Below are 13,008 nucleotides of genomic sequence, written 5' to 3'. Positions count from 1 at the left end.
CTACTGAACTTAGGATACCTTTCTCCCACAACCCCTTCTAGAGTGTCCTAATTTTCTCTGAAGGGATGTCCAGGCACAGTTGTCAGGATCATCTCCTGCACGGTCCCCAATATAAACAGCTTGGTTGCAGTTGTTCAAGCCAGCCTTTAACATCAGACAGCCATACAGACAAAAGATTGTCTCTCAGCATCAAGGAGACTTCAAAGGACCCCCAAACGGGGAGGTCCGGGCTGTAAGCAACACCACATAGATGTGGCCAGCCACACCACTTAGCCCAGGATCCAACAGGCTCCTTGCACTACCTCATATTGTTTTCCCAGGTAGTACAGATATGGCCACAGAAGACCACAGGAGACAAGAATCTGATGGTTCCTCAACATGTACAAAAACTGGAAAAAGTAGTAGCAGTCATGGCTTTCCAGTCCCATCTGGTTCTGACATGTGACTTCCCTTCCCTCCAACAGCCTTGATGAGAAGATTACACTACTTTACGAACAACAACCATCTTCTGTACCATAGACAAATAGATAACACCACTGAAACAGAGTTAGAGCAGAGGGAAGGCCTAATGCTCTGTCTCTGGTGTTGGCCAACACCAGCTAGTTTTGAGGACAGTTTAAGATGCCCCCAGTAGGAAGATGTGGAAAGTCTGCTTTCATACGACGTGTCATACCAATATTCAGACATTACCTCTTTTCAGAAGGGATATCTAACCATTTGCTTCAAGTTGTAAGTCAGTCCTGAACTCACCCTCATTACTCACCTAAGTGTTCTTCATCATTTTTTTAATTCTGAGTAGTTAGTTTTACCAGTTTCCTGTGGTACTCACACATGGCATTAAAAAAGTTTATCTTCCCTTATGGTTCTGAATGTAGCCCCATATAAAGACGGCTCTTGTTCTGGTATTCTGAGGGGAAAAAGAACTAAACCCTATCACATTTCTTCTAGACACCATTCATCCACTAAATATGAAAGAAGTTTGTTGCAATTTTTTTTTACACTGTGACACTGAGAATCTGAATAAATTGGATGAGCCAAAAACAGAACTAATTTTCCCAGATCTAGTTTATTTAAAAGATTAATAATAAACTAGATCTTCAATATTTAAGTGGGTATTACTATAGATACAAAATATTTTTGGTGGCAGTACAAATAACCTATTCTCAGATGTAAATGAGAACTTACAGTGAAATATATAGTATGTGGAAAATAAGAACCAGGTCCGGTGTTTATCTGGATGATCTTTCCTCTGGCTCAGTCCTGCAAGATGCTCAACTGCCTTTAGTTCTGCAAAGTGTTAAAGCATGTGCTTACATACATTAGTAGCATGCCAAATTTTACCACTAATTATATAGGGAAACTGCCATTTTCTGCCTTCCAAATACTTTTCATGCAATTGAGATATAAAAGATCCTCCTTTTCCATTACTGAAAGGCATTTTGTCTCACACAGCCAAAGAATTTATTCCTCAGTGCATTCAGTTCTCATTTTCCTGAGAGCAGAGGAAAGATAGCAAATTGCTGAGCCATTTACTATCAAACTGGCTCACTCAACCTCATACAGGTTTTACCCACATATCCAAAACTTCAAGAACTTGGGGAAGACAGAGTGTCTTCTTGTCTGGCTTATAGAGAGCTATTTGTAACCCTGCAAAGTTTAAAAGGTAAAACTGACAAATAAGTACACAAACAATGCAAAATATAGCCCACTTCTTCCTCCACATTAGTAACTACCCATGACTATAATGGCTTTATCATATATTTTAAACTTAAGCAGAAGAAGCAGTTGGATTTCACAAAATGTAAAGGATTCCTCTTATTAAACATAACTAATACAAATATCTGATAGAAGGCAGGGTTTGCCACTTGTATGCACTTCACTCACATTACACCAAGACAGAAGAAAAAAAATTAACCAGGGGCAATGAGAAAGAAGGGTTTGTTTAAAAGGAATCCTTACAAACCTCAGACGTCTAACAACCAAGCTTTAATATAACACCCCTGGTGCTACAGGTTAATGACGCATTCAACTCACTAAGATTTCCACGGAGAATGATCAAAAAAACCCTGCGCAGGTATTTTAAATTTTAGTTGTTATTTTCAATAATGATGATTTGTACTATCAATTCAAAGCAACTACTGAGGTGTCTTTTTTCCAGCTCTGAAAAGGTACTACTAGAATTGCATCTCACAAAAGGTCTCTTCCCTTGTCATCACAGGATTTATTTTCTTCTCTTGCTCATACTCCCAACTGTTTCTCTCTTGATTTCTAACCTTCCCAATACTGTTTCTCTTCTCCTACCCATTAAATAAAGAATGCAAATCCACCGGTTGCGCAATTACTGATGCCTGTGTTCCCCTACATGCCTCAGACTGGACCATCCCAACCCATTTTCTTACAGGTAAGCACCTGCCTCTCAAAGAGTCACTAAGGACAGTCTACTTCTGACCAGTGGGACAACAGGCAAAAGGAGGTATGGTACATTTATGGTGATATTTAAATCTCTAAATATGGCTATTGAAATATTAGCTTTAAAAAAATCAATATTTATGGTCACAAACCGAGGAATACAGCCTTCTATCAGAGGTAAAAAAGCACATTTCCCACTTGGCAAAACAGGCAGATTCCCCTCTTAATGCTGTAGCAAAACCAAAGGAGCAGTGTTCTCACTTTGCAATGTTTCAGTTGGTTTTCCACTTCTAATTGATAGCATGGGGTGACCCCAAGCATGTACCTTTGACCTTACTGCCTACAGTGTTCAACCATCCCCAACAGGATGTAAAGGAAGAAGTGGGAACAAAAGGACAATCAATACTGAAATTACAGTCTTCCATTTTAAACTATGAAATTAAATTGGTATGCAGCAAGCAGAAGATCTGATCAAAAAGGCAGTATCTAAAATATGTACTAAAAATGCAGTCTGCAAAATTCTACTTAGATATTGAAATATGATTATTCACTTGCAAAGATCTCACTTTTGAATAAAATACAGATAATGTAGCTGCTCTATCATTAAAAAATGAAATCCCCTTGAAGAAAGTAAGTGTTTAAATAAAAAACATGGACAAGAATGAAGAAAGTAGAATGCATCAGTAATCTCTCATACTTCCATGAAAATTATGAATATTGGTAATGATGGAACATTACCAACAGATAATGTCTCATTTTTTCATATATAGATACATATACAGATACTTTACAGTGTGAAGTGACATAAAACTATAGCTTCTTCATGCAATTCGCTCTCTGAAGTACCTTTCACATTACTCAGTCTCTTCAGGAGTTCCCCTCATATCATGTGGTAATTTTTAGCAGCCTTCTTTCTTGAGGGGAAGGGTTGCAATTCCACAGTTGAATTTTAGTTTAGAACTTTAATAACCTAAAATTACTAAAATATCAACGGATCATATTTAACTACACTAAGTACTCTAATGTAAGAAATGTTCAGTCCAAGCTACAGATATCCAAAAGCGTTTAATAAAAAGGCCACCTCACACAGCTTACATTTGCCCTGGTTATATTAAGAAATTATTGCTCACTGAAACCAGCAAAACAGACCCCACTGACTGTATTATTGCTCAAACCTCAGGTTGACTAAGAGGGAACTTCATTTAAAATTTAATGGATTTCCTTCTTGCTGTCATGCTAGTTTCATTAATTTAGTTAAGTGCACCTAGGGAAAATAAAGTGTGTCAGTGTTCATTTATTTTATGGTTATTCCCCAGAGTATTCAAAATTGCTGGTCTCATCTGTAAAGATACTGGTGAAATTAATAATCTATTTCAAATATGTGACAGTAATTTTGAGAAGAAGTTAATAGCAAGGTTCGTCAGCCCTTTTGTTTTCTTCATTCTTTTTTAACTAGAATTGTGCACTATTTCAGGCCATTTTTAGAGGACTAAAATAATGCACAATTCCACACGCACCATCTTCTACTCAGTGTGCAATCAGAACAACTATTTTGCACCCATAATAGAAATTTAAGAAAGTATAGCATCTTTCTAATACAGAAGTGCCATGCAGCATCATTAGTTTACATTTTCGTTTAAAACTTTTTTTGTTGTTGCTTTTGTTACAAACAAGCCTTAGATGTATTGCATCTACGAAATTAAAAAAGAAAACATGTACTTACGTAGGCTTTGAGCTTGGCAATGTTATCTGTTTAGTTTCCCTGCTGCTGTGCAAATGATGAACAAATAACAAAAAACTGTAGCTTTATAAAGAAAATAAATTGCAAGGTTGTCAACAAGACTTAGAATGGTATTAGTTTTTCTAAATACTGTCTTCACTGTTTTAAAAAAAAAGCTAGATTTCAAGATTGTGTCCTTTCAACCAATTCACTTCGTATTAACTATTCTTTTCAAAACAACATCCTGAATATCTACAAGAATCTGCCTTGAAAGTATCTATTAATCATTACCAAACAGGGCAGAGGAAAGAATATGATTTAATATGCTTGAGCTTTGATATTATGGTTTAGAAATTACTGTAGGTGGTAAGTAGATTACCATAGGTGGAAAGCAACTGCAATCAACCATTTAGAAGATTTTTAGGATTTCTGAAATAGTGTACCTGCATAACTGAGAAAATTTCTCACAGAAAGATGCTTTACTTTTTAAAAAATGTGTAAGTATAAACAGCAGAAACCACTATCACAAATAATACACTCCATATTCACAAAGCAAAAGACTACCAATTTGACTTTTAATGCCCACACTCAATTAGAATAATTAACACAATGTAAGATCTTTCTAGTCATAGGGCTTTATTTTCTGCTGATATATGCATTCATTAAGCATTTTCACCAGGGAAAAATATAGGATCCTACCATTCCCATATTGACTCCTTGGAGTCCCTGTAGCTAAATTAGCTTGATCCAAAAGTACACCCCACATTTTCTGTATACAGTAAATTTTGTAGGCATGAAGCCTGGAACATTTTGAACTGCTCAGATTTAAAAAAAAAAAACCACAAAACCAACAACCTACCAGAACTTAACAAACTTCACTGGGGAATGAAACAAGAAGAATAATGCCAGAATAATCCTCAGAAAATTTGCTAAGGTGTGTTTACCTATTTTTAGATATACTAAATCAGATTGTCCATTATTCCATAAGTTTAACAATGTATATCATATTCTGATGAACCCACTCATGTTTTTTACAAAGCAAGTCACTTAACAATGTTCACAACTGCAGTCACTCCTTATTTCAGGTATTTGTTTGTGGGTGGGTTTTTGTTGATTTTTTTTTAACCATTTTGAGACAGTGAAGCTTGCTTTTACATTGTTGGATCTCATTTTGTGAAATTCTCAATAATCATGAAGAAGAATTTGTCTGCTTATTTCCCTGATGAAAACCACTCACCTCCTTTGGAGACTGAGTACCTTATACAGAGATTTGACCTGTACGTGTAGCTTACCAACTGCACTCCGTAATAGTAGAAATGCATCTCTGTATGGAGAGCCATATATGGAGGGCCAGACAGCCTTGTATGTCACAGAAGTACCACTTAGCACCTTAACGCACCAAGTAAGTGGTGTACTGGCCAGAATATCACCGCTAAATGGTATTACCTTGTGCTGGTTTTGGCTAGGATAGAGTTAATTTTCTTCACAGTAGCTAGTATGGGTCTGTTTTGGATTTGAGCTGGAAACAGTGTTGATAATACAGTCAGTATTACATACACAGTTTTAGTTACTGCTGAGCAGTGCTTACACAGAGTCAGGGCCTTTTCTGCTCCTCGCCCCACCAGCGAGCAGCTGGGAGAGGGCACAGCCAGGACAGCTGACCCCAACTGACCTAAGGGATATTCCATACCATATGACGTCATGCTCAGCCTATAAAGCTGGTGGAAGGAAAAGGAAGGGGAGGATGTTGGGAATGATGTCTTCCCAAGTAACTGTTATGTGTGATGGAGCTCTGCTTTCCCGGAAATGGCTGAACACCTGCCTGCCCATGGGGAGCAGTGAACGAATTCCTTGTTTTGATTTACCTATTAAACTGTCTTTATCTCAACCCATGACTTTTCTTACTTTTACCCTTCCAATTCTCTCCCCCATCCCACCACAGGGGAGTCAGCAAGCGGCTGCGTGGTGCTGAGTTGCCGGCTGGGTTCAAACCATGACATACCTAATAACATTACAGAACACACACTGTAAATGGAGTCTTCCAGGAAGAGTTAGTGTACCTATCCTGTTCATCACTTCTCTTATAATGAAACTTTTTTGTTGGCCCATTACACATCTCAAATTAAATAGGACTTAGCTCAAAAACAGCGCTCAGAGAGGCAATTCAAGGAATACTTCAAAACTGCAATGACCAGATGGCTTAAGACTAATTAGAGAGCCTGTTCACTGGAGAAGTAGCTAATAGTTTTTGAAGAACTTCATTCCAACCAAGCAGATACAAACATAATAGAGAGATGTTTCATAATATTTTTCACTTCTTCAGAAAAAAGACAACAAACATTTGCCTTAAATAATGTTTTAAAGAAAAATAAGTAAAAGAGTTGTTAAATTCCTGTTACATATAGGTTACAGGAATACCATTCTTTCTGAAACAGTTAATCACAAATAGGATTCAAAGCACTATTTTCCTAGGGCCCACAGAGGCTGCCTTGACCTCCAATAACAAGTTTGTGCAACAATGCATACCACCAATCTCCTGCAAGGACAATTACTCCAATTTTTAACAGAGTCAAAATGTGTAATGCCCATAAGCCATCAGTCAGGGATCATGTGAAAACACTATTGACATGCCTTGTGACATCAAGAAATAAGCTATACCTATGTATAAGGTAGTAGTACCATAGCATAAAAAAGCCTAAGTTATTGTTTAACCTGTGTGAAGGTGAGTCAAAGTAGCAGTCATGGAAAAGTGATTATTTTTCAGATAACAGCTGATTCTTACCATATTTGTAGCAAAAGTCTGTTAAAAACCCACTTCTTAATTGGCATCTTAAACACCCTTTTTAGAGGAAAAGCTGCCCCAATTAAGACCATACACCTTGATTAGACAAACTGTACTAGAACCTGCTGAATACCCTCTTTTAATCCAAAATTGTTTGGACTAAAACCACCATTGCTTTATTATCTCAAAGCATGCACTCTCCAAAATCTCTCTCGCTATTAATGTACCTCAGAGAGACATAAAAATTGAGATTATGAGATATCTGATGCTCTTTCCTGACTATCTAGCTATTATCAGCCTGCTGTAAACCTTAAGGCTGGAGAGCCAGCTTCCACATTTTCACACAACAGTGCTCTCTGACCTTAAACCACAAAGACATAAAGGGAGAACAGCAAGACAGCACTGCTTACAGCAAGAAAAGAGAAACTATGAAAAGCAAAAGTCAGTTTGAGCAACTCCAAGGAAGAGATTGTCACAAATGCTTCCAGACAGCATGCCCCACAGTAGGCTGGTCAGCTGTCTCCAGCCTAGAGAGCTGAGAACTTTATTCCTGGCTCTGATGGTGACCTGTTACATGATCGTCAAAAAGTCACTCAACCTCTTTGCACCTCAGCTTCCCCACTTAGAACCTAAAAAAACCAATCCTTTCCTTTCCGTAACAAGTTCTTTGAAATCCACACGGAGGAGCCAAGTATCTCTGAATTGCACTCATAGTAGTGGTCTTATGTCACCTCTGCTCATTGTTTTAATCTGAAGTACAATTTAAAGCCCACTGTAGTACCATGAATGTGTTAATAAAAACTGGAATTCAAAAATGTCATATTTTGCTGCGTATAGTTGCTGTCAGGCATAGCAAGCCAGAAATAACTATCATGCGAACTAAGCAACGCATCTTCAAAACTCTACATCAGTTCAGAAACAAGTACCTACTTCATCCCTTTCAGTTTCACTGAAGGAGTTGCCATGGGCTCCTACAGCCGCAGAGCTCCGTCTTCCACCCTTCAAAGCAAATAGGGCTAAGTCCACCAATATCAAGTAAGTCCACACACAGTAAATAGCTGTTAAGTTGTGGTTTTTATTTCTAGCAGACATGCATCTGCTTGGGGGAAAAGAAGGGAATGAAGTTGCTTCTACAATTACTTTAAAATCTCTGCTCTTGTAATAGTTCAAGATTTGTAAACCAGTACCAAAACCGTAAGTTTCCTGTGTAGCCATATTTCCCAATTAGAAGCGTGAAGACAAAAAAAAGATCACATCCAGGATCCGAAGTTCTAAGGAAATCTTTGTTTTAAAATAAAATACATAAGAACATTTGTAACCTATACCTCGGTGCCAAACCTGGAATGCTATAAAAACAAATACAAGACTGCATTTTTAGATGTGTGCATGCTAACAAAAGAATTAAAACAAAACATCCATATTTCAAGTGCCAAATGACAGAACATGACAACACGTTTTACTAAAAAATAATTATGTAACTTCAGTGGAAACCTATAGAATAAAAGCAACACGAATGCTCCCTGAGCAGTTTAAAATGGCATAAGCACGACTCAGCTGAAAGAGCCAGTTCTGCCCTCCTCCAGCTGTGAAGCAGATCAGGGCATCGACCCAGATGAAGACTAACCCAGCAGAAAACCAGGGGTTACCCTCTAGCTGGACATGCGCTGCTCTTCACACGCAGCTGCACAGACACTTGTGGGAGTACAAAGGCAAGGGAGAACACAATGGTGGAAACTGTGTCTGACTAGGGGAGAGCTATGCAGTTCCTCTCTGTAGGCTTTCAAAGTCTCATGAAGCTACAGTGCTGGGATGTGGTTTTATATTACAAAAATTTAATCTTTAAAAAAAAAAAACAAAAAAAAAACCAGGCTGCTACAAAAAGGGAGATTTTCCTTTCCCTAAAGTTCCCTGCTGTGCAGTCTCAGCGCCTACCCCAAAATGTTAACAAACTACTAGTTTTCTGTCAGATCTGCACACTGTTCCAGCTGACCCTGTGACTGCTCCATAGTGAGATTCAAGACAGAGAAGGAGCAGGTGGAAGTGGTGCAATCTTTAGCATCATACCACATTCAGTTCACACTAAGAATGGCAGGAAACCACACCCTCATCTTAAACTAGACAGTTCCCAACACTGCAAGTCACATGTTCTTGAAAAGAAGTTATATCTTCAGACCCTTTCTTGGGGAGTCTGAATGGAACATTAATTTTTATTACACACTGCACAAACCTGTCACATTTCAGGGTTTGGGATCGTGAAGCTAACTGTAGGACTATCGGCAAGATTATTGTTCTAATATACTTCTTCTGAGACTGCACGTACCTTTATGTGCGGCAGATGTGGGCATGTAAGTTTTTCAGAGGTATCAAAACTTAGACTTCAAAGACCCTGTGTAGGTACTGAATTCACAGTGTCACAGTGATTTTCTTATTCTCTGTGCTAAGCATGGATTTATGAGCCTATTTGCAGGCAGTTGATTCAGCAAAGCTTGACAGTTCTCCATACACGTTGAGCTGGTAGTGCCACAGCTTATAGTTAAAATTGCAGTGTTAAATTTAGACTCTGTCTCCCCCTCTTTGGGTTTTCCTTTCCCCAGTTGCTTCACAGAACTTTAATCATTCAAGCTGAAACATACAGCCATACAGATTTTTATTCCTTGAATGTCTTAGGTAAAATAGATCAGACATATCCAACAATAAGTCTCAGAAGAACTGATTTCTTTCTTTTCCTTTTTTCCTCTGATCCAACCCTGAAACCACATTCTCATGTTGCTAATAAATTCAAGTCTCCAGCTTTTCAAACAAGGGCTTCAAGTGTCTGAGAGATGCCATTTGCTGTCATCAGGCTTAACCAAACAGGACCAAGTTAAGGGCCTTTAGCAAAATCTCAGTTTTCACATGCTCTGTCAGGGCTCATTAGCGTTTGGCAGATGACTACTTTGAAGAGTTCATCCGCGCCCAGCGTGCTGCAGCAGCGCAAGAGCTTTTCCCACCGACCAGGCTACCGGCCACAGGCCAGGGGAGGAGGCTGGACCTTCACCCCTCAGCTCGGGAGCTGCCCCGGGAGCCGGGGGAGGCGGCCCTTTCCCGGGAGACCAACAGCCCCCGGGAGGGCACGGCAGGGAGCAGCGGCCAAAGCCACAGGGAGAGTGGCTCACCGCGGGTGCACAACAGCTTTTCCCTTTGGGGTTTGGTTTGGGTTTGGTTTGGGAGCGGGTACTGAGAAACACCCGCGCCCAGTGTCCCGAGTGTTCCGGAACGGTCGGCACCTGCTCATTTAAATGAGTACCTCAAAGTCTCCGAAGCCGCGTCTACCCCACCGGCACGCGTTTTCCCCGTTCGTCCGTTCCTTGCGCGACCGCAACGAAAGTTACGAAATTCTTTTTTCGCCTCCCGAGGGCTCCCGAAAAACCTTTTTCCTACCGCCCTCCCTCCTTCCCCGGCTACCGAAGGTCGGTGGGGCGGCGGACGCCGCCGGGCAGCCGCACCGCCCGGCCCCGGGGACTCACCCGCGGCGCACCCCGCAGCCCCGCCGGCCGCCCTTACCTTGATGCCCTGCTGCTGGGTGGTCAGGGTCAGCTTGGTTTCGTCCAGGAGCAAAACTTCGCAGTAGAATTCCTCCGGGACCGCGCAGAAACAGCCCATGCCTGCTGCGATGGCCGGGGACGGGGCGGGGAGGCGGGAAGAGCCCCAAGCGGCGGCGGAGAGGGGCTGAGGCGCAGCCGGGGCCGGGCCGCGCCCGGCTCCTCCGCGCCCGGCTCCGCGCCCCGGCGCAGCGGCTGGAGGCCGGCGAGGCTAGGGCGCAGCGCCCAGCCCTACGGAGCGGCCCTCCGCCGCCATCCCGCGGAAGAGCCTTTGGGGGCGGGGGGTGCCGGGTGCTAAAGGCAGAGGAAAAAGACCGGCGGCTTTTTAGGAGGGAGCCCAGGGCTCAGCCCTCGCCCGCGGCCGGCTGTCACGGCGGCTTCCCCGTCGCTGCCGCCCCGGGGTGGGACCGAGCCGCCCACCCGCCCCGTCCGCGCACGTTTCCGCGCCGCCTCTTTGTGTGGAGCCGCGGGCGGCGGGGGAGCGGTCCCCGCCGGGGTCGGGGAGGGGTGGTCGTGGGGGGACACCCGTTACCTCCGGGCGCAGACCCTGCTGGCGGGGCGGGGCGGCAGTGCCCGCCGGCCGCCGATCGCCTGCTCCCCCGGCGGGGGCGGGAGGGATCGGCGGCGGTGGGGGAACGGCAGGGATCCCCGCGGGCGGCCGGCCGGCCGGCGGCGGCGGACTGGGGCGGCTCTCAGGCGGAGGCCGGCCGACGGCACCTGCCCAGCCGAGGAGCCGCCGCCGCCCCCGGGATGGCTGCTCCGCGCCCGCCCGCCCCGCCCAGCACCGGCAGCAGCCCCGGGCCCCACCCCGCCCCAGTACACCGGGAGCGCCGCCGGACCCTCGCTGCCCCCTCCCGGGGCTCGGCTGTGGCGGTTGGCGGCGGTGGGGCGGGGGCGGCGGCCCCGGTGCCGGCCCCCGTCGGCCTCGCCGCGGCGGCACTGACCCCTGCTGGGCCGCCGGCCTGGGGGCGCCGGGCGGGCGGGGCGGGGACCGGCCGGGGTTCGGGGTGCTCCTCGAAGGGCGGCAGGTCGCGGAGTGAGCGTCGCCTCTGTCGTTCGCGGGAAGGGCTTCAGGAGGCGCCGGTGAGGGGCCAGGAGAGGCTGGCTTTAAAGGTGGCCTTGGCAGGAAATGTTTTCGCCAGCATGCTGTTAAATACTGAGCTTGCTACAGATATATTTAATCTAAAAACCAATAACCCTCTAGTATTAAAAAAAAAAAACAAACCCAAAACCAAAAAAAAGTAGAACATTAAAGAACTTGCAACTGCCCTTGCAGTTGCTGTCTATAGTTTCTAGAGCACACACCAGTCCACCTTTGTATTTTAATTGCTGCACACATCTATATTCTATGATATTTCCCCCTCAGGCTGAAAGTTAAGCCCTGATCCCACAAGCGCCTGTGCATTTGCTTAAGTTGGCATGCATGAGTCGTCCAATGAAGATCATACAAAGTTTGCATGTGCAAATTTAAGAATATGCATTAATGTTTTTCTTACAATAGTTACCTTGCTCCTATTGCATAAGAGAAGGGCTCAAGGAGATTTCTCACTTGACAAACCCTACTAGGTATGTAGGTAAGCGACAAAGAGAATGATAGCTCTGCTTTTAACCCCCGCCCTAAATAAAACCCTGCTACTCCCAGGAATTATCACTTCTGTCTTCTTGTTTGGTGCAGGTAGTGTTTAACCTTGGGCAGTGGGGTCTTGGAATCTCTGTATCCATCCAGTAGCTGCAAAAACAGAGTTCCATGAGCACTGTGAAGATCAGGACAAAAGATACTATGTATGTTCACAAAACTACTTATGGAATATGAAGTCTTGTAAAAGTTAAAAAATTCAAGTTCCCAACCTTGATTGTTGGGCAGTATATACCTGATGAGTGTCATCCAGACAGCACAAGAAATTTAGATAAATCTGTTCTTGGTTTTCTACACACATTTTTCACACACAGTTCTTGAACCCTTCTGACAGTGGACTGTTTTCTAGAGAACAGATGGTTTCTTTTTCCCTCTCTTTAGTCTATTTAGATCAATATATCATGCACATCATGACATAAATTACTCCCTAAGTCAGTTAAAATCATTATATATGTATAAATCACTGATTAATCAAGTGAGAGGGAGGGCTCAGTGAACTCAAAACCTGTTTTAAAACCTTTAATTACAATTTTAAAATAGCTCATATAGCTACGTCACAATCCCACAGCTGAGCATTTTAAATCAAGACTAGTCTTGGTTATAAACAGTCCAAGTGAACTATTTCATGTCTTCTGTTTTTGAAGATCCATTTCATTCTACTGCACACTAGGTGATTGGTCCACAGAGAATATGTAAAGTATGCACTCATGTTCAGCTGATGCCAGTGTTTGGAGCACAGAGCCATCAACATATGAACTTACCTCCTAACCAGCTACGGCCAATAGCCAGCCGCTGATTCAGCAGCAGTATCAGAACCTGCTATTTGTGGTAAAAACCTGGGAGGGTGTCATGGACCAAGGAATTGAGAAAATTAGCCAGG

The 13,008-nt window shown here is 43.2% G+C and overlaps 1 protein-coding gene across 4 annotated transcripts in view; it reads right to left on the bottom strand.

The window, feature by feature from the left end:
- EPB41L4A (erythrocyte membrane protein band 4.1 like 4A) overlaps window positions 1–10,877 on the bottom strand; it is a 139,512-nt gene extending 128,635 nt beyond the window's left edge. The window contains exon 1 of one of the 4 annotated variants that reach the window (XM_075079303.1): window positions 10,455–10,877. In XM_075079303.1, the coding sequence (XP_074935404.1) occupies window positions 10,455–10,553 (99 nt within the window). In that variant the 5' untranslated portion in view covers window positions 10,554–10,877. The remainder of the gene's footprint in view (window positions 1–10,454) is intronic. The other 3 variants (XM_075079302.1, XM_075079301.1, XM_075079300.1) reach the window with 3 other exon arrangements.
- Between the last annotated feature and the right edge of the window lie 2,131 nt (window positions 10,878–13,008).

Source organism: Phalacrocorax aristotelis, chromosome Z, assembly GCF_949628215.1.
Source record: "Phalacrocorax aristotelis chromosome Z, bGulAri2.1, whole genome shotgun sequence".
NCBI lineage: Eukaryota > Metazoa > Chordata > Aves > Suliformes > Phalacrocoracidae > Phalacrocorax > Phalacrocorax aristotelis.
Note: the sequence above shows the minus strand (reverse complement) of the source record. Positions and strands in the feature narration are given on the sequence as shown.